We start from the raw sequence: 24,316 nt of genomic DNA on the forward strand, positions 1-24,316 counted from the left end.
GAAAGAGGGGGAAGGAAGTTGAGTTTCGAAATGTTAAAAGGATTGCAAAATTAATAAAATGTATAAAATGGAAAACCGTAAATAAACATTTAAAAAGAAGAGGTATAACTGATCTGTGCTTGGTGTCCCTGAGGAAACACTCTTGCTCAAAAACACAGCAACGTGTTTTGCCTGGTCCAAGTGCCACCTTGTCTCACATTCTTGCCATGGGTCCTAACAGCCAGCAGCTCCCCAAGGCCACCCACCGGACTCCCCTCTCCTCATCCCAGTGCTAGGCAGCAGTTTGAGCATCACCTGCTCCAGGAACCGTGTCTTCTAGCAGGCAAAGGGAAGCGGGTGGGGAATTGCTACGGGCCTGGACAGCTCACCTCTGCTGTGAATAGTGTGGGAACCGTCACCATCTCCTCTTGAAGTCTTCAATTGTTTAGGGAGGGCCCAGCTAATTAACGGAGCAATTTAAGTTCATTTTGTGGCCATTTCATTAAGAGGAAACTAGTTTGGTTGGACAGCCACATGTGATGTCCTTTTTAAATGGAGGCTGAGAAACTTCCCCTCTCCAGAGAGCAGCAGCAGCAGCAACAACAGCATCCATTCCCCCTCTGTCTTCTCCTCCTCTCAACAGCCCATTGGGTGGTCCCTAGGTCCTGCTCTTCCTGGCATCTCCATTTGAGGTCTGTAACGTGTCTACCCAGCAAGAAATTCCCAAAGCATCCCTACATGCCTCCAGTGGGCTGCAGAAGCACTGATGCACTGAGTGATACACCATCAGAACAGGAGAAGGTTGGAAGCAAGCTCCATCGCAGACAAAGGTAATGCTAACACACATCCTTTCCTTAAGCTTCGTTAATTGTCTTGCAGGCTGCCAGCAGCCTTCTAGGTTGGCAGGCCCAGGAAGCCCCAAATTTGCTGAAGCTAACATGACCTCCCATGGAGTTAGGAGGCTCCCTTGGTGTGGGTGCTGCAAAGAGGGAGAGGAGAGGTAAGCTCAGGGGCAATGCCAAGGCAAGGGTGTGGCTGGACCAAAGAGCTGGTCTGAACTTGCAGGCTAGGCTTGCATGAGAAAGCGGGTGAGGACCGAGCTGAGGAAGCTGCCCTGGGGATTGGGACAAGCAGAACCAGTTCAGCAACAGGCCAATCGCAGCGTTTCGAGGCTGTGGATAAGGAACAGGATCCTTGGCAGCCCCTGTAGGATGCAGAAAGCGGCAACATCGCTCCTGACAGAAAGACCACTTTGAATCAGCAGCACCGCTTAGCCTTGCGGAATTCTGTCACGGGCAAATCAAATGTCAAGGAAGGCAGCTGAAAACGGAAGCATGTATGCAACTGTCGGCGACATTCGCTCCAGAGCAGTGAGTAGCCTGGTGAAGAGATGGAAATCCCATTCAGTATTATGGCTACTCTGCGTTGCAGACATTAAGCTGTGCAGAAGAAACCACTAGCTTCCACAGCAAGCACTGGGGTGGTTTGGGGGATGATGATGATATTTTATACCCCACCCATTTGGCTGGGTTTCCCCAGCCACTCTGGGCAGCTCCCAACAGAATAATAATAATAATAATAATAATAATCTGATAAAACATCAAACATTTAAAACTTCCCTAAACAGAGCTGCCTTCAGATGTCTTCTAAAAGTCAGATATTTGTTTATTTCCTTAACATCTGATGGGAGGACATTCCACAGGGCAGGTGCCACTACCGAGAAGGCCCTGTAACATCATTTTTCGCAGTGAGGGAACCGCCAGAAGGCTCTCGGAGCTGGACCTCGGTGTCTGAGCTGAATGATGGGGGTGGAGACGCTCCTTCAGGTATACTGAAGAGACTGCTTTTCTTCGCCACACCCCCAAAAATGTGCTCCCTCCTCTTCTAGTGTCCCAGTTGTGAGGACTACCAACAGGGTAGTCCATGAGGCAGAGTGAGGCAGCAGCCACAAATTCTGGCAAATTCTGTGAGGCAGAAGGTGGCTGGAAATATGTACCAGGGCAGCTCCTAAGCTGGCTTGCTGCCCTAGGGTGTTGTGGAGGCCTCTGCTCCATCACCAGCGCTGGAGTAAGATCCACCTACCTGTCTGGTCAGATTTTGTGTGTAGAGAATGGGAAACAGCCCATCCCGTGCTTTGCCTCAGGCAGCAAAATGGCTTGGGCCCCTCTCCGGACTACTCAAGCCATACATCTTGGCTGGACCACCTCCGCTCTGGGTGTCTTGCAGTTCCCCTGTTGCTCTTATTAATCTGTCTGCAGTCAGTCAAGGGATTCATTTCTAAGAGCCATTCCAGGGAATAATTATAACTGCATCATAAATGGACAATTACTGTGCCATTATTGCTGGGATCTAGAAAACCTTTCCTTTTCCCGCAAGGCAACACTGTCAATGCTGGAAGAAGAGGGGTGAGGGTTTGTTTTTCCAACACTCATGGCATTTTAAGCACACACTCAGCAAGTGCCTTCTTGCAGAATCTGACTGCATGAGAGTAAAAACAGAAGTTTTGTGGAGCTGCTAGCCTTACTTCAGCTGCAGGTTTTACAGTCTATTATGCTTACTGAATATTGTGCTTATGAATAAGGGACGCGGGTGGCGCTGTGGGTTAAACCACAGAGCCTAGGACTTGCCGATCAGAAGGTCGGCGGTGAGCTCCCGTTGCTCGGTCCCTGCTCCTGCCAACCTAGCAGTTCAAAAGCACGTCAAAGTGCAAGTAGATAAATAGGTACCGCTCCGGCGGGAAGGTAAATGGCATTTCTGTGCACTGCTCTGGTTTGCTAGAAGCGGCTTAGACATGCTGCCCACATGACCCGGAAGCTGTACGCTGGCTCCCTCGGCCAGTAAAGTGAGATGAGCACCGCAACCCCAGAGTCGGTCACGACTGGACCTAATGGTCAGGGGTCCCTTTGCCTTTATGCTTACTGAAGCACTTGCAAGCACTGAAGTCTTGCAAATGTAAAAGGGATTGTGAAAGAGAGCCGGAATCTACGGCACCAATTATTAGCCACTGGCAGATCATCTCTGCTTTAAGGGCACTGGCTTTCTGGCTCTGAAATATTTGAAGTGTGAACAATTTGGCAGATGGTAATAGGGTGTATCTGGAATCCCAGAGGGCCCTATACACTTTGCATAGTTGGTGCCTGCAAAAGGAGTCAGAGAATCATGGTGCTGCCAGGGTTTAGTCAAACCTCCTTCATGACTTTAGTCACACATCACCCCAAACATAGCCAGACCTCTCTTCCTACCAAGACGCCCCAAATTCTGCAAAACCCCAAAGTATGGTTCAAAATAAACCATGAATATTGAGTGAGCTTTTGCAACACATCCTTGCATAACTGCATTGGTTGGCATAATTTGTGGGGTGGTTTTTGGGGGGATCCAAATGATTTGACTCAGTGGCGTAGCGTGGGGGGTGCAGGGGGGCCGGCCGCACAGGGCGCAACACCTGGGGGGGCGCGCTCGCACTCGCAGCTCTCTTTCCCTACCTGGCTCACTCACTCTCTCTCACTGCAGTGCTGGCTGTGCGAATCCGATCCGAGCCGCCGGGTCGCTGCCCACTGTGGAGGGGGTGTGCCAGGCGTGCGGTGCGGTGCGGAGAGAGAGCGAGGGACTATCTGGGGGAGGGACAGTGCAGCGGAGGGGGGGGGGCGCAAATTACTTGCCTTGCCCCGGGTGCTGACAACCCACTCTATGCCACTGATTTGACTTATAGGGTATGGAATGAAGTCCATGAGAGTTGATGTCATAATATGTGTTGTAGACTGTACACACACTGTAGCACATTTGAAGCACATTTGAAGTACGTTCCTTCCTTCAAAGGACTGGGCACTGCTGTTTACCCCTCACAGATTCACAATTCCCAGCAACGTTTAACAAACTCCAGTGTCCAGAATTCTTCAAGGGAAAGAATGTTCTTCAAATGAGCTTCAAAGGCATCCTGCGCTACAAAACACTATTTTGTTTTTGCCACAATGGGCTAACATGGCTGCTTGGAATCGATGAATATGTCAATTTCAGTTTCTCATTTTCCCACTCTTAAGCACACTTTGACACATTTCCGCAGTCGTCTACAAATTTTGCTATAAACAGTCATCAAAATAGTGGTGCCCATTTCACCTGCGACACATTTTTATATGCTGTTTCCCCAATATACACTTTCTTTGCAAGCCATTTCCCCTAATTCAATGCACTTTTAAGGCGTTTTCATCAGGATATACATTTTCACACGTTCTCCTAATCTACATATTTTTGTGCACACTTTGTGATTGGCAAGCTGCACTGCAAAGTTTGGACAGGTGTGAATTTCAAAGGATAACTGCTTTTTTTGTTTGTGTATTGCTTTGAGAAGTGCGAATTAGGTCAAACTGAATTTCTCTGCCCTACCCCCAGTATCTCCCCTCTGGCAGATGCAGAATGTGGACAGAGGCAACCAACACAGGCTAAATCTGTATATGTCTTAGGAGTGCCTCTCTTCCAGCAAGTACACAGCACATTGTTAGGCCTCTGGCTCAAGTCTTCTGCCTTGAAATCTGCTAAGGAGCTGGGCCACAGGAGGAGCCCAGGGTGGCTCTCAGCCACGTCCTGCCATGTCCTCCAGCCCATGTTGCTTGTGGGTCTCAGCATTGGAGTTGGCCTTTTATTGTCTCCGCATTAGGCATGGCTGCTGGTCCCTCTGCCTGCCTCAATGGGGCATTGTTTGCTGTGCCCAAGGGAAGCCAAGGGAATGCCTGTGTGGAAGCAGCAGACCATCCCTAAGCGCTGAGCTGGGAATGGGGACTGAAAGTCACCAACAAAACTGAGGACTGGCACAACTGCAGGGAATGAACCAAAAGCCCATCCAACCCCGGCTGAAACTGGGTTTAAGCAGAAGGAGGTTGCCAGGTGGGGCAGAGCTGATATGCACTTGGAAACATTGGGACTACACCTGAGGTTCACCTGCCATGCAGAGCAAATACCAGATATCCAGTCGCTTATGATACTTCCTTCCCAGGGAGACTTGTTCAATAGCTTTTTTCGGTTTGACACTGAAAATGATGAGGATTATGTCGATGCATTATGAACATCCCAATGTGAATGTGTTGCATTGCTTTTATGATGCTGTAAGTAAGCTGCCTTGGATGGGCTATACTACCAAAAGGTGGCATATAATTCTTTTTATATAGGTAAAGGTAAAGGGACCCCTGACCATTAGGTCCAGTCGCAGCCGACTCTGGGGTTGTGGCGCTCATCTTGCTTTATTGGCCGAGGGAGCCGGCGTACAGCTTCCGGGTCATGTGGCCAGCATGACTAAGCCACTTCTGGCGAACCAGAGCAGCACACGAAAATGCCGTTTACCTTCCCGCCAGAGTGGTACCTATTTATCTACTTGCACTTTGACGTGCTTTTGAACTGCTAGGTTGGCAGGAGCAGGGACCGAGCAATGGGAGATCACCCCGTCACAGGGATTTGAACCGCCAACCTTCTGATCGGCAAGTCCTAGGCTCTGTGGTTTAACCCACAGATAAATAAATAAAGGGTCCTTCCCAGTGTTTGTTGTACTCAAAGCAGACCCACTGAAATTAATGGAAATTAAGCGGATCTGCTTCGAGGAGAACTTGGTTGGATGCAACCTGAAACAAAACGAATAAACAGATCCAAGTCAGGGGTGTCCCTGCTTCCCCGTGTTCTCACATAAATCAAAACGGGCCTGGGAGAGAACTTACAACTTCATGGTGAGGGTGATAAATGGCAACAGGCATAATATGCTTCTTGCACAAAGCAATTGCTCCCTCGGATAGTATAATATTCCCGGTGCCTGTTAGTGTGAAGGCCATCAGCTTGGATGGCAAACCTGCTTTTGTTACCTGGATCAAAGAATTCTAAGCCCAGGTTCTCATTAAAGGTTTCACATTTAACCAGAGGGAGCAAATCCCATTGAAGTCAGCAGAGCTTACTTCTGAGTACATATGCATAGGTTTGCACCACATGTTTTTTAAAAAAAGGATTTGAGGATGAAACCCAAAAAGTCTCCTGCTAAGATCTGTTCTGTTGCATTAACATGATTATCACAAAGTCAATCTCCTGTTCCAAATAATATCGCAGATCCTGCAGCAACTCAGCTCTGTTTTTATAGCTAGTTCTTTCCTACGCTGAACAACATTTTGGAAATAGCATCATCCATGAGGCTTTTGACTAGTAATTCAGAGAGTGCCTCTAGCCAGGCACCGCACCCTGAAGCTGAAGAGATCTTTGGATATCTGCCATAAATACTCACAAGTGAAGGAATTAACATTTCATCAGCCTCCTGTGCTGCAAGGGTTTTTGCCTTTCTTCCCAACTTTGCATGTTTTTCCTTCTCTAGTGATGGCCTTTTCTTCCCTTAACCGCTGAGTTGAGCAAGGCTTCCTCCAGACGTTTCATCAGCCTCCTGGGACTGATGACCCTCCTTGCTAGCCTATTAATAATTATTCCCAGCTCTTTAGGGGGAAGGGAGAGGACTTCTGCATTCTCCCATTGCCAGTTCTGGGAAAGGAGTGGGCTTTAGTGATTCAACCACAGGCAGCTGCCCACCAGGATTCCGAATTCATTTGCTAAGCTGCCCTGAGTTACACGAAACCACCTGGAGAAGTCATGTTTCCAACGGCCACCGGTGAAGCTACCATGTGCCAGCCCAGAAAGCATTGCACCCCAAGAGATCTCTTGCAGGGCGATGCAGGAAATCACCCCCTGCAACCCCCTGACTCATACTGTACCCCTGAGAAGGAGGTGCAGGGTGAAGTGTCCTGGGCCAGCACAGCTACTTCTGGGAAGGAGAGGGACTGAGCTTGGCGTCTGGCAGGGTAGAGGGGATTTGTGTGGGGAGGGAGACCCAGAAAATGTGCAGCAGAACTCACCTTCCTCCCCGCTAAAAAGGTAAAGGTACCCCTGCCCGTACGGGCCAGTCTTGACAGACTCTAGGGTTGTGCGCCCATCTCACTCAAGAGGCCGGGGGCCAGCGCTGTCCGAAGACACTTCCGGGTCATGTGGCCAGCGTGACATAGCTGCTCTGGCGAGCCAGAGCCGCACACGGAAATGCCATTTACCTTCCCGCTAGTAAGCGGTCCCTATTTATCTACTTGCACCCGGGAGTGCTTTCGAACTGCTAGGTTGGCAGGCGCTGGGACCGAACAACGGGAGCGCACCCCGCCGTGGGGATTCGAACCGCCGACCTTTTGATCGGCAAGGCCTAGGCACTGAGGCTTTTTACCCACAGCGCCACCCACGTCCCGCTGCCCTGCCTCAAACACTTTGCAGTGCAGGGATTTAATCCTAAAACATAAGAGCTAACTTCTAGGGGCCGATGTCCCTCCCTAAAATATTTAAGGCGGCCAGCTCTCTCCCCCCCCCCAAGTTGATGGGCATTGCCATTCAAATTGTGTGCATGCACAAATTGTCTTGTGATCAATTATGCGGGGGGGGGGGTGTACCTGCAACTCCCCCAATATTTTATCCAAGTTGGCACCCCTGTCCCAGAACAGACGAACCCTGAAGGCTCAGCCGTCTGTCTCTCAGAGACCAGCCCGCGAGCTGGGGTATAGCAAGAGCGCCCCTGAGAGCGCGCAGAGTGCCTGTCCCTCGCTGCAGCCCGTGGCACCAGGGGCCGGGATTTCCGGGCGGTCTTAAACACCCCCCCCCCAAGCCCGGTCAGACCAAGCCCTCGAACCAGATCCTTGTCCCCGGCCTGCCCATTCCTGCGCGGCATCAGACGTGTCCCGGCTGGCCCCGGCCCGCTGGGCTGGCAGAGGCGTCCCTCCTTGAGCAGCTGCGAGGGAGCGCCTCTCTCGCGCGCTAAGCCCGGGACAGACGGCCCGACGGAGTGGGAGCGCTCGGCGGCTCACAGCCAGCTCTCTCTTCCCCACCCACGGATCGCGGAGGGTCCCGGCTCCACCCGCAGCTTGCTGGCTGCCCCGAGCTGTCGGCGCTCGGCTCCACGCCTAGACTTCGTGGGAGCGGGAGGTGCTGGCAGCGGCCGCCGCCCCCTCGAATCTCAGCGGGGACGGGGAGCTCTTCTGGGTTGGGGGAGAAAACGCAAGGGAGCCCAGCCGGGGCCGCCTCTCCGGGGCGCAGTCAGGAGCCAAGACCCAGGGGGCGCGCCGACGGACGAGAGCAAGCTGCTGCTGCTCCCCAGGCTCCCCGTCCCGCCTCAAGAGCAACTCGGGTAGTAGCCGGCCATTTCTGACGGTCACAGACCAGCAAGAAGAGCAACTCAAGTACAGTAGTACTTAGACGGGGCGGACGCGTTGCGCTCCCCGTGGGCAGGATCGCCAGCTAGAACTTGCACGGCGGTTCTGAGGGGCGCAGCCCAGGATTTGCAACCCTCCTTCTTGCGCTTCCCACACCCCCGCCAGGTAGGTCACGGAAAACCTTTCACCATCAGGACTTGGGGTGGTTAGCATTCCGTGTTCTTCTAAATCCGTACTTGGGAAGTTTATTGGTTTCGTTTTGCTCTTTCTTCATTAGGTACCCTGTTGTTGTTCTTCAGATTAAAGGCTGTAAACAAATTTAATAAATAGCAGCGATAGCAAGAACATCAAAAGCCTTATCCGCCTTCATGCATTTGCCTAAACCTTTTCAAGCCACCCAAGCTTGCCGCCTCTTGTGGGAGTGAGTTCCACAGTTTAATTGAAAAGTATTTTCTTTTCTCTGTCCTGAACTTCCCAACATTCTGCTTCGGGGTGGGGGGACTTATTACCGTATCTTTCTTTCTTACTAGGTTATGTTATGGTTACCAGATTTTTTTCAATGAATCCGGGGACACCTTTTTTAATTTTATTTTTTTAAGCTGAGTAGCAACAGGAGTCAGTAGTGGGGATGGTGAGGCAAAAGACCCTGGACCCAAGCATATGGTGGTACCTTGGGTTAAGAACTTAGTTCACTCTGGAGGTCCGTTCTTAACCTGAAACTGTTCTTAACCTGAGGTACCACTTTAGCTAGTGGGGCCTCCTGCTGCCGTCATGCCGCTGCCACACAATTTCTGTTCTTATCCTGAAGCAAAGTTCTTAACCCGAGGTACTATTTCTGGGTTAGCAGAGTCTGTAACCTGAAGCATCTGTAACCTGAGGTACCACTGTACATGCATATTGTATAAGGTGCAAAGGCCTTCTTTCACACCCTGTGAAACATAAATGCACAGAGCTTTTAAAAAACTGGGCAATGGCCGCCCGCCCGCGACTCCTGAGCCTCCCCCGATCAGCCAAAACAAAGGGGGAAGGGGGCAGGAGATCGCACAAGACACATCATATGGGGACTTCTGGTGAGGAAAAATGGTGGGCACCATGGCAGCAAGCAGCTCCTGAAGCCAGCCAGAGCCAACTGTGCTACCAGGCTGGCTCTGGGCTGTTGTGGCTGCCGCTGCCACGTTTCCTGGGGACAGATTTGCAAATCTGGGGACATTCCGAGGACGTAATTTGTCCGGGGACAGATTTGCAAATCCGGAGACTGTCCCCAGGAATGTCTGGTAACCATAGGTTATGTATTTTTCTGCTTTTATGTTGTAAACTGCCCTGTGATCCTCAGATGAAGGGTAGTATTTAATAATAATAATAATAATAATAATAATAATAATAATAATAACCCCTATTTTCTGGAAAACCAACAGAGAGCAAGCGAGGCATCTTCTCCACAGGTTGGGCACTTTAAAAGGTGGTCATCAGTGTAATAATATTAGCTACCTCCAAGGTAGCAATGCAGAATCTGGAATCATGAGTTCTGAACGGAAGTGCTCCATTTCTGTACCAGGATGGCTTCTTTTAGAGTAGCCTCATCTTAAACACGTCATAGGAAAAGTGTTTCTTTAAACTTCCCTGGTTATCTGGGAAAGGGTCCTCTGCAATCTGGCAGTAAGGCTGCAGTCCTATAAACGCTTATCTGGAAGTTAAAGCCAAAGGAACTCAACGTGGCTTTGCTTCCGTATAGCTATACATAAGTCTGAGCAGTAAATCTCCTGGTTGGGAGTGTGGGGCAGTGAGTGGGGGTCAACCTTGAGGCACAGCTCATTTAACTGTTTGGAAAAAATGATAGTGGGGTGTTCTCTCCACACACCCCCCCCATTTCCCCCTCTTATAGGTTTAACGTTTGCTGGTAACTGATCACAACACCCTGCAGCTATGCTTTACACAGCACAAGTGAAAGAAAAAGAAAAGAAAAGGAGGGAAATATTGGTCTCTGCTGCAATGAGCTTACAGGCTATAAAGTTGGACAGTGTCAGGAATAAGCGGTTAGCTGGGGAAAGAAAGAATGTGTAGCATGGGAAGAATGGAAACAGATGCCGTTGGGAAGGGACTGGGAAATTCAGCAAATGGACTTTGTGGGAGAGGAGAGCTTTGAAGAGAGATTTGCAGGAACTGAGATTGAGAGGGAGTTGCAGCCAGCAGAAGGGAAAGCAAAAGAAGTCAGTCCCCTTCTGCTTTCTCTCCTCCTGGCATACCTGCTTTCCTGCAGAGGCTCTTTTTTCCCCCCATTCTCTAAGAGAAAAGCAGCTTCAGGAGGGGGACAATGGAGAGCAGAGAGAAGAGGGTGAGGAGCAAGGGCCTTTAACCCTTCCCAATGCCTGCAGCTCAGGAAATCCAGACTTCTCTTTGGCCTGCCTTTGCATGTCCCATCCAGTTCAGGCTCCATTTTGGGCAGGGCAAGATAGGCAACCAATGCTCAATGTATGTAGGGACAAAACGGAGAGGTTTGCCAAGCCAGGTGAATCACTCTGTCCAGGATTATGTCCCTGATTGCAGTGGCGTAGCGTGGGTTGTCAGCACCCGGGGCAAGGCAAGTAATTTGCGCCCCCTAACCCGTGGATTTTAGCAGGGGGCAGAGAGCTGTGAGTGCGAGCGCCCCCCCCAGATGTTGCGCCCGGTGCGGCCGCCCCCCCCTTCACCCCCCGCGCTACGCCACTGCCTGATTGCGAGGCTGGCATCAGCTTCTCTTGAATATCTTGGCCTTCGTTGTCCATGATTGACAATCCTGTATGTGTTTGTGCATATCATATAGTGCAGGGGTCAGCAAACTTTTTCAGCAGGGGGCTGGTCTACTGCCCATCAGACCTTGTGGGGGGCCGGACTATATTCTGAAAAATAATAATAATAATAATGAATTCCTATGCCCCACAAATAACCCAGAGATGCATTTGAAATAAAAGGGCACATTCTACTCATGTAAAAACACACTGATTCCTGGACCGTCTGCAGGCTGGATTGAGAAGGCGATTGGGCCAGATCTGGCCTCCGGGCCTTAGTTTGCCTACCCATGATGCCCTGCTTTTGTCCTGCTAGGATCTGGGTCAGTTGTTCCTCACTGACCTTTGGGTGTAGAAGCTGTTGCACTTCCCTCTGATGGTGTGAAAAGGCTCAGCTAGCCTGGATCCCAGTTTTGAGCATGTTTCTTGGAAGTCAGTCCCACTTGGGATTACATTATGAGTGCAGAAGAGTAGCAGCCATAGGTTGAATTTTCACGTCCATTGTCTAAGGATGTCAGGACATAGAGATATCCCCTTCTACTAGCCCAATGCTAGCTATGACTCTCCAAAGTTTTGCACAAAAGGCATTCCTGGCTGTTTCCTGAGAGCCCAATGGGAGATGAACCTAGGATCCTACACATGCAAAAGGGGTATTATGCTGTCGAATTAATCTGCAACACTGTGCAATTGATTTTTTTTGGGGGGGGAGGAGGGGATCAATGGTAGGTCTGTGCCTCCCCATTTCACCTTTCAGTTTATGATCACTAACGGCACTTGGTGAGAGTCTGCCATAGTTCCATGCATTTAACTGCTGGGTGGTAGTTTTGTGTACCGATTGCATTCCCTCCACCTCCCTCCCTCCCCCATTCAGCCGTTGTATATCAAATTGTGCAAAGTCAAGGTCAATTCCTCACAGCCTGGCCTTCACAGCTTTTTTTCCATAAATCACTGCAAATGTTGATGCTCTGTGGGGCATCTTCTCCATACTTTTGAGCAGAGAGCGCCTGTTGATCTGTTTGAAGCCATCAGGCTTTGCAGGTTACAGTTCTCAGCCTGGGAATCTCTCCTCATCGCTCCTCTCACATCCCTCTCTGAAACTTCTTTGTCTCTCATCCCTCAGAAATGACCCCATCCTGAACCCAGTTTCTGGGCTTATGAACAGGAGGATCACCCTCAGATTGATTACATTGCTGCCTCACCCCCTCCCTTCCATGAGGCCAATGTGGGGAGAGTTATTTCACAAACTCTGCTTCCTCTACATGGAGGAAGAAAACCCCAGACCTCACAATGCCCAATGATCACACACCCATGTCTGCTTTGCCTAGCATTGGGAAGCTGTGACTGGCAAGCTGCAGTGTGTGTGTGTGTGTGTGTGTGTGTGTGTGTGTGTTTGGATAACCAGATAAAATGAAATAAATAATGCTTCAGCTCCATGACCAGCTTCCAAGATGTCTCTAATCATTCTGAAAACAAGTGGCTGCTGGTTGATAGATCAAAAAAAGCACATTGCTGATGCTGCATGGAACTTGTGGACTGCACTAGGAAAAGCCTGCTGTCCTAGACCTGCAGTGGCAGGGGGCCCTTGGGGAGGGAAGGCAGAGAGCAGAGGTCGATTTAGGGGAGAGCAACCAGTTTGGTCGTACTGGGTGCAGAGCCTTGGAGGCGCCACAGTCCTTGGGGGCACGGGTGGCACTGTGGTCTAAACCACTGAGCCTCTTGGGCTTGCCGGTCAGAAGGTCGGTGGTTCAGATCCCCACAACGGGTGAGCTCCCGTTGCTCTGTCCCAGCTCCTGTCAACCTAGCAGTTCGAAAGCACACCCGTGCAAGTAGATAAATAGGTACCACTGCAAAAATGAACGGCAAGATCTTGTATCGCTCTGGCAGAAGAGAATTGCCTTCTAGGTGAGAAACAGCACATTCTGTGCTGCTTTTGGCTTCGCCAGCACCATTCCTTGAGAAAGTTTTGCTGGAGAAGTGGTGATGTATGAAGGAGAAACAGCCTGCAACTCATAATCTATCGAGGATCAAAGACTTTGTCCGGTTAATCCAACTCCTTTCCCTGTCCAACCAGTATTATCTTGATCATTGCTTTGTAGACGCAGCCAAGAATGAGCTATTTAGAAGCACCATATTCACGCGCAAATCCCTTCTTCTTCTTCTTCTTCTTCTTCTTCTTCTTCTTCTTCTTCTTTTTATTAAAGATTTTTTAGTTTAGAAAACTATGCGCATTGTCTCTTTTTTCAAGTTGTGTTTTCTCCTGATCAGTTTCATTTGTTGTGAGACGTTAGTGTTGCATGCAGTCTTAGGTTAGGAAGAAAAGAGGGGGGAATGGTGAGTGGGGTGGGGTGGCAATGCTTCTATTCTTATACTTAGTGTACGTATGGGGTTTTGTGTCAGCATCACTCGTGTGGGTTCTCTTACTATTCACTTGCTGTAATTCCTTGGTGGTGAAAGAAATTGGGGGTGGCCTAGGGTGTGGTTGTCTGTCTTTGTTTGTCTGTAGTGAGATTTTGTTTTTGTGTCTGAGTAGGGTGTGTGTGTGTGTGTGTGTGTTTGGATTACGTTAGCCAGATTGATTCGTCTGCTGTCAGCGGAGTCTTATTATTGTCTTGTTGGGCTGTGTATGTGATAAAGGGGGACCATACCAGGGTGAAGGTGTCTTCTTCTATTTGTCCCCGTATCAGTTTCAGTTTATTGGTTAGTTTTTCTAATAAGGATGTTTTCCCACGCTATTTGATACCATCAGTCCATGCTCATTCCTGACAGGTCTCTCCACTGTCTGGCTAAGATGTTTCTGGCTGCTGAGAGTAGGTGGGTTATGAGCTCTTTATGATGTGAGTGGGCATTATTATCACGAAAGATTGCACGGACCCCATCTGAGCAGATTTTGCACCTCTTCCTCACATGTTGCTTTTGAAGCAGCCCACCTCCTCCCAGAGTGATGTGGGGAGCAGCTCACGCCGGCTGAAAATCACTGTGCCTTGCTGCTTCGCACCTCACCTGCAGCGAACCTTTTTCAACGGAGAAATGGAGGAATCCAGAAGCAGTGGCGTAGCGTGGGGGGTGCAGGGGGGGGCCGGCCGCACCGGGCGCAACATCTGGGGGTTAGGGTTAGGGGGCGCAAATCCACGGGTTAGGGGGCGCAAATCTACGGGTTAGGGGGCGCAAATTACTTGCCTTGCCCCGGGTGCTGACAACCCACGCTACGCCACTGTCCAGAAGTCATTGCAATGGCCAGATCTATCACCAGTTCATGGTTTGATTGGGTGAGAAGCAGCTTGCAAGCTCCTTCAGTCTGGCGGGGTGTGTGTGTGTGTGTGTGTGTGTGTGTATGTGTGTGAGATGATGCCATTATCTGAGGTTCTGCCCCCATAGCAGCTTGCAGAGGGAGGAAATCCAGGCCCTCAGTGTTAAAACGTTGGCTGTCCCTGCACAAGACAACTGAGCCTACGGAGTAGATTCGCTGTTCAAATTTGGAAGGCAGGGAAAGTTGAGTATTGAGTATTGAGTATTGCTTTTCTGAATTGCTTTGCATCTGTTGCTTGCTTTTGAGAGTCGTGCTGAGTAGAGAGCTCTGCCGAGGCAGAGTGGAAACAAAAGCTTGCATGCTGCTGTTTTTTTTTGGGGGGGGGGGGGTTGCACATAGCCTGGGAACTTATCTGCCTTTTATGTGGCAGGGAGGGGCAAAAGAAGCCTCTGCCAGGGGACTTTTTTGCTCATTAGTGTAACAGTTGTGGAAGCTGTTGTGCCAATTAAGTTTCTTCCAGCTGAAATTCAAAGTGGGACGATTTCTGGCTGTGTGGGTGTAGGAATCCCCAGGACACCACGGGGATGTAGATGTTCCATTGATGGCATCAGAGCGAGCGCTGAGAGAAACTAGCCGAGATAGTGTGCATGTGAGGCTTGCAAGAACTTGTCAAAAGGGAGGGTGAAGTTTCCCTGATACAGAACAATGTGTGTGAGCATGAAGGGCTCCGGATTTCAGAAACTAAGTACGGAGACAACAGCAGTTCGAAATAAAAGGGCACCTTTCAACCCTGTCTTAACTGATGCTCCTAATGGCCGGGCATTTGTGTGGGATTGTTGGTTCAGACAAGGTGGACAGATTTTTATTTTTGTTATTGAGACTGCTCCATGGCTCAGTGCCTAATTTCCAAAATGAGAAACCCTGGGGCTTGTTTTTTAACTGACAGGCTCTCACCAGAGGTATGCTAGAGCTACTTGTAAAAGGAACTCTACACATGCGCAAAGGTGCTCTGGCCATATGCTTCAGGGTCAAGTCCTGACAACTGATAAGATGTTCTGAGGCTGGATAATGATGGGCTGTCTCTCGAATGAAGTCTTGGCTCAGGTTCAGGTGATAGAGGTTCGGGTGTGAGAGAGAGAGTGTGTGAATGCTTTGGGGGTGATGCATCATTTCTCTACAAAGTTTCTTCCGGGGCTGTTGTCCTTCATGGTCCCAGACAGCCCTGCTTTCCCCGCTTTTCTCCACCAGCTCGCTTTTAAACACCCCGGTCTTACCAGCAGGGCAGAGTTTCTTTTAGATACTGCCTGGTAGGCAACAAAGTCCCCTAAGTCCATGATCGGTCAGAGAAGGATGGGAGGAGGCAGGATCCAGTGGAAAGCAAGGCAGATATTTATTTTTCTGTTGTAAAGGAGGAAGAGACCCTGAACAAAAGCGTGCAGGAACCTTTAAAAACTCTTGACATTGCCAAACTCCCTTAGCCAAAGACCACCCCAAAATCAATTTTTTAAAAAATAATATTTATTACTTTTTGAACAATTTAAACACTGCAAAACAAAACAAAAACAAAAAAGGAACAATACAATACAATACAAAAACACTACATAACACTAACACAATAGACTAACAAAACCAAACAAAAACAGTTTAAAACACTCAAACAGTTTCAACATCTTGTCTTTCATTCACTTATTTCACCGACCTCCTCACACCTCCCTTTTTGTATTCCACTTCTATCAATTATTTCAGCAATTCCTTTCCATCTTTCTCTGTTTTCTGTCCTATAATTATCTTAACACATTCTAACCTTATTTTACCTATAATATTCTATTAATCTATTTATACTTAAATCCTTATAACATTTCTGCTAAAGCCGTATAACTTCATTCCACCATACTTTTAACATTCATTAATTTTGCAGTATTTCTGTAAATAAGCTTTAAACTTTTTCCAATCTTCTTCCACCGACTCTTCTCCCTGGTCTCCCCAAAATCATCATAAATACATCATAGGAGGTGGTCTCCTGGGATACCTGATAATGGTCGCTGATTACATTACTTAGGCAGCCTGGCCATTCTTTTGTGATGGTTATTCCTGAATCCAGGTCACAGGCTCACCCTATTCTTGCACAAACATGCCCTTAAGAGAGGATTTATAAGCGGAAAGACATGGGAAGGCTTTTGCCATCTGCCTTCCTTTCCACAGAGGAATATTTGAGGCCATCGGGAGAGTCAAAATGACTTCAGGATTGCTCTTCTGTACTGTTTCAGACACATGGCTTATATATTTAGATATGTGTGCATTTACGAATATTTATTCTGTATTTGAGACCTCAAAATTCTTATAACACTACGTTAAAGGCAATGAAGTGTCTGTGTGCGCATGTGTGCATGCAATACATTCTCCGGAGTGTGAGAGGTCATTTGGGGGCCTGTCTGGAATGTTTTGTGTGCTCAGCAGAAGACTATTGTTGTATGTGTGAGAGAGAGGCGGGGGGCGGGGGGTGAGATATTGAACAGAGCAGAGCAGAATTCTTAGGAATGCAGGGGGAGGGGGAGGAAATTGGGCAGATGGACAGGACTTTATTACAAAAAGTTTCTTGATTGCAATTATTTTATCTCATTGCTGTACTCTTGACTTTCAGAGGTCTTTTAAGTTGCAAAAGCAGCAGCAACAAACCTTTCCAAACTTGGCTCTATATGACCCTTTCATCAGAGTGCTCTCCCAGTTCTTTTCGCTGGTGATGTCTGTAGCTGTATTGGGAGGGTGGAGTGTGAATTGCGTCCACGTAACATTTTCAAGATTCTTTCCCACCTCCGTTCCGCAGGGATTAAACTGGGAACACCTTGGAACTGGATGCTCGGGTTCTGAGTATCCTGCACGGCATCGGTATAAAATGGCAAGTCCCATAAATGGCAGGATATCTTGACGATATGACTGATATTGTGCTAAGTGGTTCCCTGGTCATGTCTCACCCCTCTGCTAAATTGGTGAGACCCTCATTCAGCCTTTAAAAGGGACATCTGCAACTTGCATACAAGACGGATGCTCACGTTTGTGTCAAATTAATGTATTAATTTAAACCATTTCCAGTTTGAAAAGGCTCCCGGATCAATTAAAAAGAAGACAATTCCTGCCCTCAGGCTTACAATATAAAGAACACAATACAAAAGGCAGCTGGCCTTTCACCAGAGCTGTTTCCCTTCTCTTGCTCTCTTTTTCTCTCCTACAACCTAGTTTTACAATCTTGGCTCCCAAAATTGTCCCTGGTCTTGTAAACAGCCACCTGCCGATTGCCTGTGGTGAATAAGGATATCCTCTATGCAGGGAAACACTGGGATACCAGTGTTTTTAGACCATTGGCGTGCTACAAATGACTAATTTCTTTAGGTGTAAGCAGGTGGGCTAGTAACTCGTGGGCCAATAACGGCAGCCTTGCTTGAGACATTTGGAGCTCTGTTGTATTTGCAAAGATGTACTGCTCTCCTAGGACTGCGCATAAGAGTGTGAGAATGTAAGAAAAGCTTGCTGGATCAGAGCAGTGGCTCATGTAGTCTGACATCCTGTTCTCAGCGTGGCCAACCAGCTGCTTATGGGGAAACCAGCAAGCAGGATTATTGCAAAATACCAGTGTTCTGATAGCCATCAGGGAAATAGCAGTAGCAAAGACAGCCTTAGTTACCTCCAAACTGAGAGGGGAAATGTAAACCCAGGTCACCAGGACAATGGGGCAAAATGAGATATGCCTTCGAGGCAGGAGGAGCGAGCGACTCAGTCATTCCTAAAACAAAAAGATACTGACAACCGAAGTGAATGTCAAAGGGCACATTCGTAAAAAGAGAGCTGAAAAGCGTGTGGTTAGGGAGATGCAATGGTTAGAAGAGGGCAAGTTAAGAGTTTTAATAGGATTAAAGTGTGAAGAAAGGAATTGGCGTGGGCAGCGGAATAAGCCAAAGGTGTTTGGATACAGATAATAGGAGCTGGGACATTATTTGTACCCCGCCCATCTGAATGGGTTGCCTCAGCCACTCTGGGTGCCTTCCAACAAATATACAAGCATAATAAAATATCAAACATTGAAACCTTCTTTATATCGGGCCAGCGGTGGAGCAAGCCGATTAGGTGCCTGGGGCAGCGCCCAGGGCCAGCTGCCCACAGGGGGTGGAGCCAGCCGCCCGTGGGGTGGGGCGAACTGGGGCAGGATGCTGTGGGGGGCCTCCGAGGAGTCTGACTGCTTCCTCCCACTCAGCCGCCCTACAACTGAAGGGGAGGCAATGGGTGGAATGTTTGGGGCAGTGCGGAGCCTATGGGCACCCAAGCCACCGTGTCACTCCCAGGAGAGACGCATGGCTCGGGCACACTGCAGGCCCCGCGGTGAGTGCCGCCTGCCATTTTGTCATCCCCCCTCAGTGGTGACACCTGAGGCGTATCACCCCCACCACACACCCCTTCCTCTGCCCTTCCTCTGCCCTTCAGATGTCTGCTAAAGGTTGTTTAGTTACTTATCTCCTTGACATCTGATGGGAGGGCGTTCCACAGGATGGGTGCCACTACCAAGAAGGCCATGCGCCTCATTCCCTGTAACTTCATTTCTCACAGTGAGGGAACTGCCAGAAGACCTTTGGCACTGGATCTCAGTGGTATACTGAACAATGGTATACTGGGTCGAGGCTGTATAGGACTTTCAAGGCCAGCACCAACACTTTGAATTGTGCTCAGAAATGTACCGGGAGATAGGAAGACTGTCAAGCAATAGCTAATGTGAGACAGAGTGAGAGCTGAGATAAGGATTTTTAGTAGGTTTAATAGATTTTAAAAGCTGGACTTGAGAAACATTGTAGAGAGAACCAACAAACCTTAGCTGGAGTAATACAAGCCAAGAAGGAAAGAAATGGTTAGCTTGTGGAAGAGTTTCCATATGAAGGAGAAGGCAAAAATAGACTGAAATATACTTTGCTTTGCTAGCTTTTGGGGGCAGGAATTGCTTGGAGGAATTTGCTTCAACTGGGCATGAGCAGGAACCTCTTAATGCAGGAAAAGCATCCTTGACCGGGCCATAGGCTTCTCATGGCTTGTGCTTCCTTTCTGCATTAGGCAAAGGACTACGAGAATGAGTCACGTCTTCAGTGGTCCTCAAACATTTTCCCCTACTTGAAAATTGCTGAGGATCTTGGCAGGCCACATAATAATTTTTCTGCCTGTTGTAGCAACTGTCATGTGTTGTGCTAGAATGGCTTTTTTTTATGGTGCTTTTACAGAAATGTCATGGGCCACCTAAATAAAGTTTGCGGATCAGTGGTGGCCCATAGGCTACAGTTCTGGAACCCCCCGGGGCGGAGGAAGGGGGTGTGGTGGGTGCGGGCTGCCCCAGGTGTCACAACTGGGGAGGCTTGACAAAATGCCGTGCAGCACTCACCATGGGGCCTGCAGCGCGCCTGAGCCACGCGTCTCTCCTGGGAGTGACGTGGTGGCTTGAGCGCGCACAGGCTCCACGCTGCCCAAACGGTCCACCCGCTGCCTCCCCCCCCCCAGCTGTAGGGCGGCTGAGTGGGAGGAGGCAGACAGACTCCTCAGAGACCCTGCGGAGTGTCCTGCCCCAGCTTCCTCCGCCGCTGGAACCCCCGATACAGCTCATAAACCTCGTGCTGTGTGTACAAAAGGCACCGGCAGGAAATCCTGGACACCTGTGATCAGTAGGGGGGCAAGATGGACTTTGATTAAGAAAACGCCTATTGCCCAGCTTCTGTTATGATAGACCCTTTTCAATTCACTGGGTATCACCTGGAAAGGGTGGCGCTGCATTATTTGCTGGTGCTCAGGCTGCACACATGCATCAGGCAGGACCAGGAGCTGGGCATGGAGGGTAAATGAAACCTGCCATGCCAGCCCAACCCTTGCCACCGCTGCCTCTGGGTAGGCGTGGGGCACAGAGGGTTCATGGGGCGACACAGTGAGGAGCCTGGCTAGATGTGGCCCATGGCGGGTGCATCCCCCAACTGTGACATTCAGCAAGGGGGCCAGGGGCATGGCCGCAAGGCCCCTAGTGGCAGGTAGGATGGGGATCCCTGCCAAGGGGCGCCTGGCTTGCATCCCCTTGAAATCATGCCCCCAGGGCCTGCCTGGTCCTCCCCACACTACGCTTCTGCCTGGAAAGCTGGGTTGGTTTCATGCTTTTCAAGCATTCCACTCACAAGTCTTTCTCTTGAATTTCTAGGCTCCCTCTTGGTTGGTCAGAATGGAAAGAGTCTGCTAATGCTGTGATGGCTTCTCCAAAATGGCCACCGGTGGACGTGTTAACTACTGGTGAAAATTAATCTCATTTGTGAAATGCCAACTTCTCCGGCGTGGGGCATGCGCAAGACTGGCACAGCATGATGGAAAGGACTATGCCGTGCTATGTGAACCAATGAAACTGAAGGTGGAGAGGTGTCCGTGGGATGGAATTTGCCAGCATGGAGACCCCACGCTCTCTGGCCCAGATCTACCGAGAGTACCACAACAACAATGTGATTTCTTTGCACTACAACTACACAGGCAAGCTCCATGGCAGCAAATACAAGGGCAGTCTCAAGGCGGACGCCATTGTGTTCCTGGTGGTGTGCGCCTTCATTGTGGTGGAGAACCTCGTGGTCCTGCTGGCTATCTGGAGGAACAAGAAGTTTCACTTGCCCATGTACTACCTGATTGGGAACTTGACCCTGTCGGACCTGCTTGCTGGCGTGGCCTACACTGCCAATATCGTCATGTCCGGGCCCAACACCCTTAAACTCACCCCTGTGCAGTGGTTTCTGCGGGAAGGTGGGGTCTTTGTCACGCTGGCTGCCTCTGTCCTCAGCCTCCTGGCAATTGCCATTGAGCGCCATGTCACGATGGTCCGCATGAGACTCTACCACGGGGACAAGAAAGGGCGGATGTTCCTGCTGGTGGGGGCCAGCTGGCTGGCCTCCATCTTGCTCGGGGTGCTGCCCATCCTGGGTTGGAACTGCATCGAAAACCTCCCCGAGTGTTCCACAGTGCTGCCCCTCTATTCTAAGCATTACGTTCTCTTCTGCATCACCGTTTTCCTGGCCATCCTGGTCTCCATTGTGGTGCTCTATGCCCGCATCTACCGCATGGTCAAGTTCAACGGGCAGCGGCTGGGCAGCCTCCGCAAAGGCATGCTCAAGAAGTCCCAGAAGTATATGGCCCTGCTGAAGACGGTGACCATTGTGGTGGGCACTTTCATCGCCTGCTGGCTACCCCTCTTCCTCCTCCTGTTGTTGGACGTTGCCTGCCAGGCCCAGGCCTGCAGCGTGCTCTACAAAGCAGACTATTTCCTGGGCCTGGCGATGATTAACTCCCTCCTGAATCCCATCATTTACACCCTAACCAGTAAGGACATGAGGCGGGCCATTCTCAAGTTGCTCTGCTGCCTGCTGGTGGTCACTCCTGGCACGGAGGAGAGCCGCGCCAGGCGCTTTGGTCTCCCCATACTGGAGGGCAGCACCAGCAAATCGGAGCGCTCGTCGCACCAGCATGAGGGGCCTAATGTTAGCATGTCACTTGGGAACAGCACCCCCAAAGCCATCAAGGCAATGGTGCTGAAGGCTGTCTACTGAAGTCCTTTGGTCATCTTGCCCCAGCGGCCTGTAGTGTGGTATGAGCAGCCAGGGGTCAAGAAGGGGGCTGAGGGGTCAAGTCCCAGCAGAGTGGGACTAGGCCCTGAAGGGAAATGCGGTGGCAGATCTTGGGAGGAAACCTAGGCAGGGCTAGCAGGTAAACCAGGAGACTTGAGGAGCGGACAAGGAACCAGGGGTGTCCTAGTACTTGGCACCCGAACCGAATCTGGTTCTTGCCCAGGCAAAGACTGATTTGGAAACCTGGTGGCTAGGCCAAGCAGCCTGAGTGGCTGGATCTTCTTGAGCACCTAGAATGATAACAAAGTCCAGTTACTTCCACCCTGTAGCCTAAAGTAGTTCATCACAAGATCAGGAGGCCCACCCTTCTAGTCCTTGTTGCTTCTGTGCAAAATCAAGGCCCCCAAACCCATAGAAACAACCCTTCCCTCCACCAAGGTCTTGCTAGAACTAGAGAGTGCCCTGGAGAGATATGAAGATAGAGATAGGCAAGAGCTCTTTCGGAGAATGTCAGTGGCTTCTTTTTGAAGGAAAACACCACCTTTGTGCTGCTTTTTCTCTCTGCGAGGCTCACTCCAACCTGCCCGTTTCTATGTCCCAGCCTCCACCCCCAGGGGCTGGTCCTCCTAATACCTTCATACTGACCACTTAGTCCTTCAAGATGCTGATAAAAAGTGGTGGAAAGACAGATCTAATTCATTATAGTGCTATTGAGGGCAGAGACTAACCTAGCCTGGAATCCAGCCCCCATGAAATGGCGGTCTACGTGTACATGTATAAAGTTCAGTGCCTTTAGACAGACATACAAGTGCACTGTATATCATTGTATGTGAGCTTATGTTGATGATGCCATTAAATTATGTCTCTTTGGGCCAAAAACTGACCCCCCCCTTCAAAATAAAGCTGTTTAATAAAAAAAGTTGTCCTGCTGGTTTGGGCCACGTTAAGTGGCTATGGAATGGTTGTAAGTTGCCCTGTTGTTGTCTTGGCTGTTCTATCTCCTACCCCAAAGAACTAAGGAAGAAATATCCCATTCTTCTTCCACCTCCATTTGCTTAAGGGGCACACAGAATGCAGCAAAAAGGAAGGAAGGAAACCTCCAAGTCTGGTATCCTAACCTTGTACAGTGGTGCCTCGCAAGACAAAATTAATTCGTTCTGCGAGTTTTTTCGTCTTGTGAATTTTTTCGTCTTGCGAAGCACCACTGTGCATTGACGGTTTCCCATAGGAATGCATTGACGGTTTTTTAAAAAAGGTGCAAGCCCATAGGGAAATTCGTCTTGCGAAGCAACTCAAAAAACGAAAAACTCTTTCGTCTTGTGAGTTTTTCGTCTTGCGAGGCATTCGTCTTGCGAGGTACCACTGTATATAAAACTACAACCCACTATTAAAGAGATAAACGTCAAAAAGCATTCGCTGGACTCTCTGAAATATGCAAAAAAAGCAGCACTTCTCTTTTGCCTAGATCCTTAGTGATGCTAAGGTACTCTGCCAGGATGGGCAAGTTTGTTTGTTTGTTTGTTTGTTTGTTTGTTTGTTTGTTTGTTTGTAACAGAAATGACCTAGCAAGCCCCACTCCCACCCCAGCACTCTGTTACTGCTTGCAAAATGGCACCTGCCATTATGCAGCTGTGTAATCTTTTGCTTTCTTTGACTTACGGCTGCTGCACAAAATCTAGCTACTGTAGATTCCAGTTTATTAGGTGATTGGGCATATTAGACGACCCCCCCAATCGGCAGCTGCAATTTGGGGGTTCATCTTATAAGCCCAGTTGCCTAATATGCTGAGCAGCTCTGTGCTGGGAGCAGCGGCGGGGGGGGGGGGCTCTGCGCCGGGAGAAAGCCACCTGGAGTGGAGCGGAGCCTGCCACCACCTCTGCTGCTTCCGAGCCACCAGGTGCTGCAGCAGGGAGCGGATACCCGGAGTATAAGATGACCCCCGACTTTTTAACCTCTTTTCCCGGGTTAAAAAGTCGTCTTATATGCCGGAATTTACGGTACATTTCTATTGACATACGAATTCTAGTGGGACAAGAGGTGATTTAAATAGTATTCCTCCGTCCTCCCTGGCACTTTTTGTACAAGCTGGGTTATGGGAGAGGCTCTGGAATAAAATACAGTGGTGCCTCGCAAGACAAAAAGAATCCGTTCCGTGAGTCTCTTCGTCTAGCGGTTTTTTCGTCTTGCGAAGCAAGCCCATTAGCGGATTAGCGCTATTAGCGGTTTAGCGGCTATTAGCGGCTATTAAAGGCTTAAGGGATTAGCGGATTAGCTGCTAAAAGGCTATTAGCAGCTTAGTGCCTTAGAAAAGGGGGGTGGGGAGCGGGGGGAAAAACCCCAGGAATCGCAAGACATTTTCGTCTTGCGAAGCAAGCCCATAGCAAATTTGTCCTGCGAAGCACCTCCAAAACGGAAAACCCTTTCGTCTAGCGGGTTTTCCGTCTTGCGAGGCATTCGTCTTGCAGGGCACCACTGTAAGCAAGACTCTCCTGTCTTCAGTGAAAGGAACCCAAA

General features: G+C 49.5%; 1 protein-coding gene across 2 annotated transcripts; it reads left to right on the forward strand.

Moving 5' to 3' along the window:
- The first annotated feature begins 1,327 nt into the window (after nucleotides 1-1,327).
- On the forward strand, nucleotides 1,328-22,151 carry S1PR5 (sphingosine-1-phosphate receptor 5). 2 transcript variants are annotated; one of them, XM_083420423.1, is made up of 2 exons: nucleotides 1,328-1,349; nucleotides 20,401-22,151. In XM_083420423.1, the coding sequence occupies exon 2, from the start codon at nucleotides 20,624-20,626 to the stop codon at nucleotides 21,782-21,784; it is 1,161 nt and encodes a 386-aa protein (XP_083276549.1). In that variant the 5' UTR covers nucleotides 1,328-1,349; nucleotides 20,401-20,623; the 3' UTR covers nucleotides 21,785-22,151. The 2 variants fall into 2 exon arrangements, with proteins under 2 accessions (XP_083276549.1, XP_083276550.1); XM_083420424.1 differs by lacking the exon at nucleotides 1,328-1,349 and adding an exon at nucleotides 7,687-8,342.
- The last annotated feature ends 2,165 nt before the right edge of the window (nucleotides 22,152-24,316 follow it).

Source organism: Podarcis tiliguerta (genome assembly GCF_965153285.1).
Source record: "Podarcis tiliguerta genome assembly, chromosome: 17".
Taxonomy (NCBI): Eukaryota; Metazoa; Chordata; class Lepidosauria; order Squamata; family Lacertidae; genus Podarcis; species Podarcis tiliguerta.

Coding starts and splice junctions, on each gene's coding strand:
- S1PR5 (XM_083420423.1), top strand. CDS start 20,624: ATGGAATTTGCCAGCATGGAGACCCCACGCTCTCTGGCCCAGATCTAC.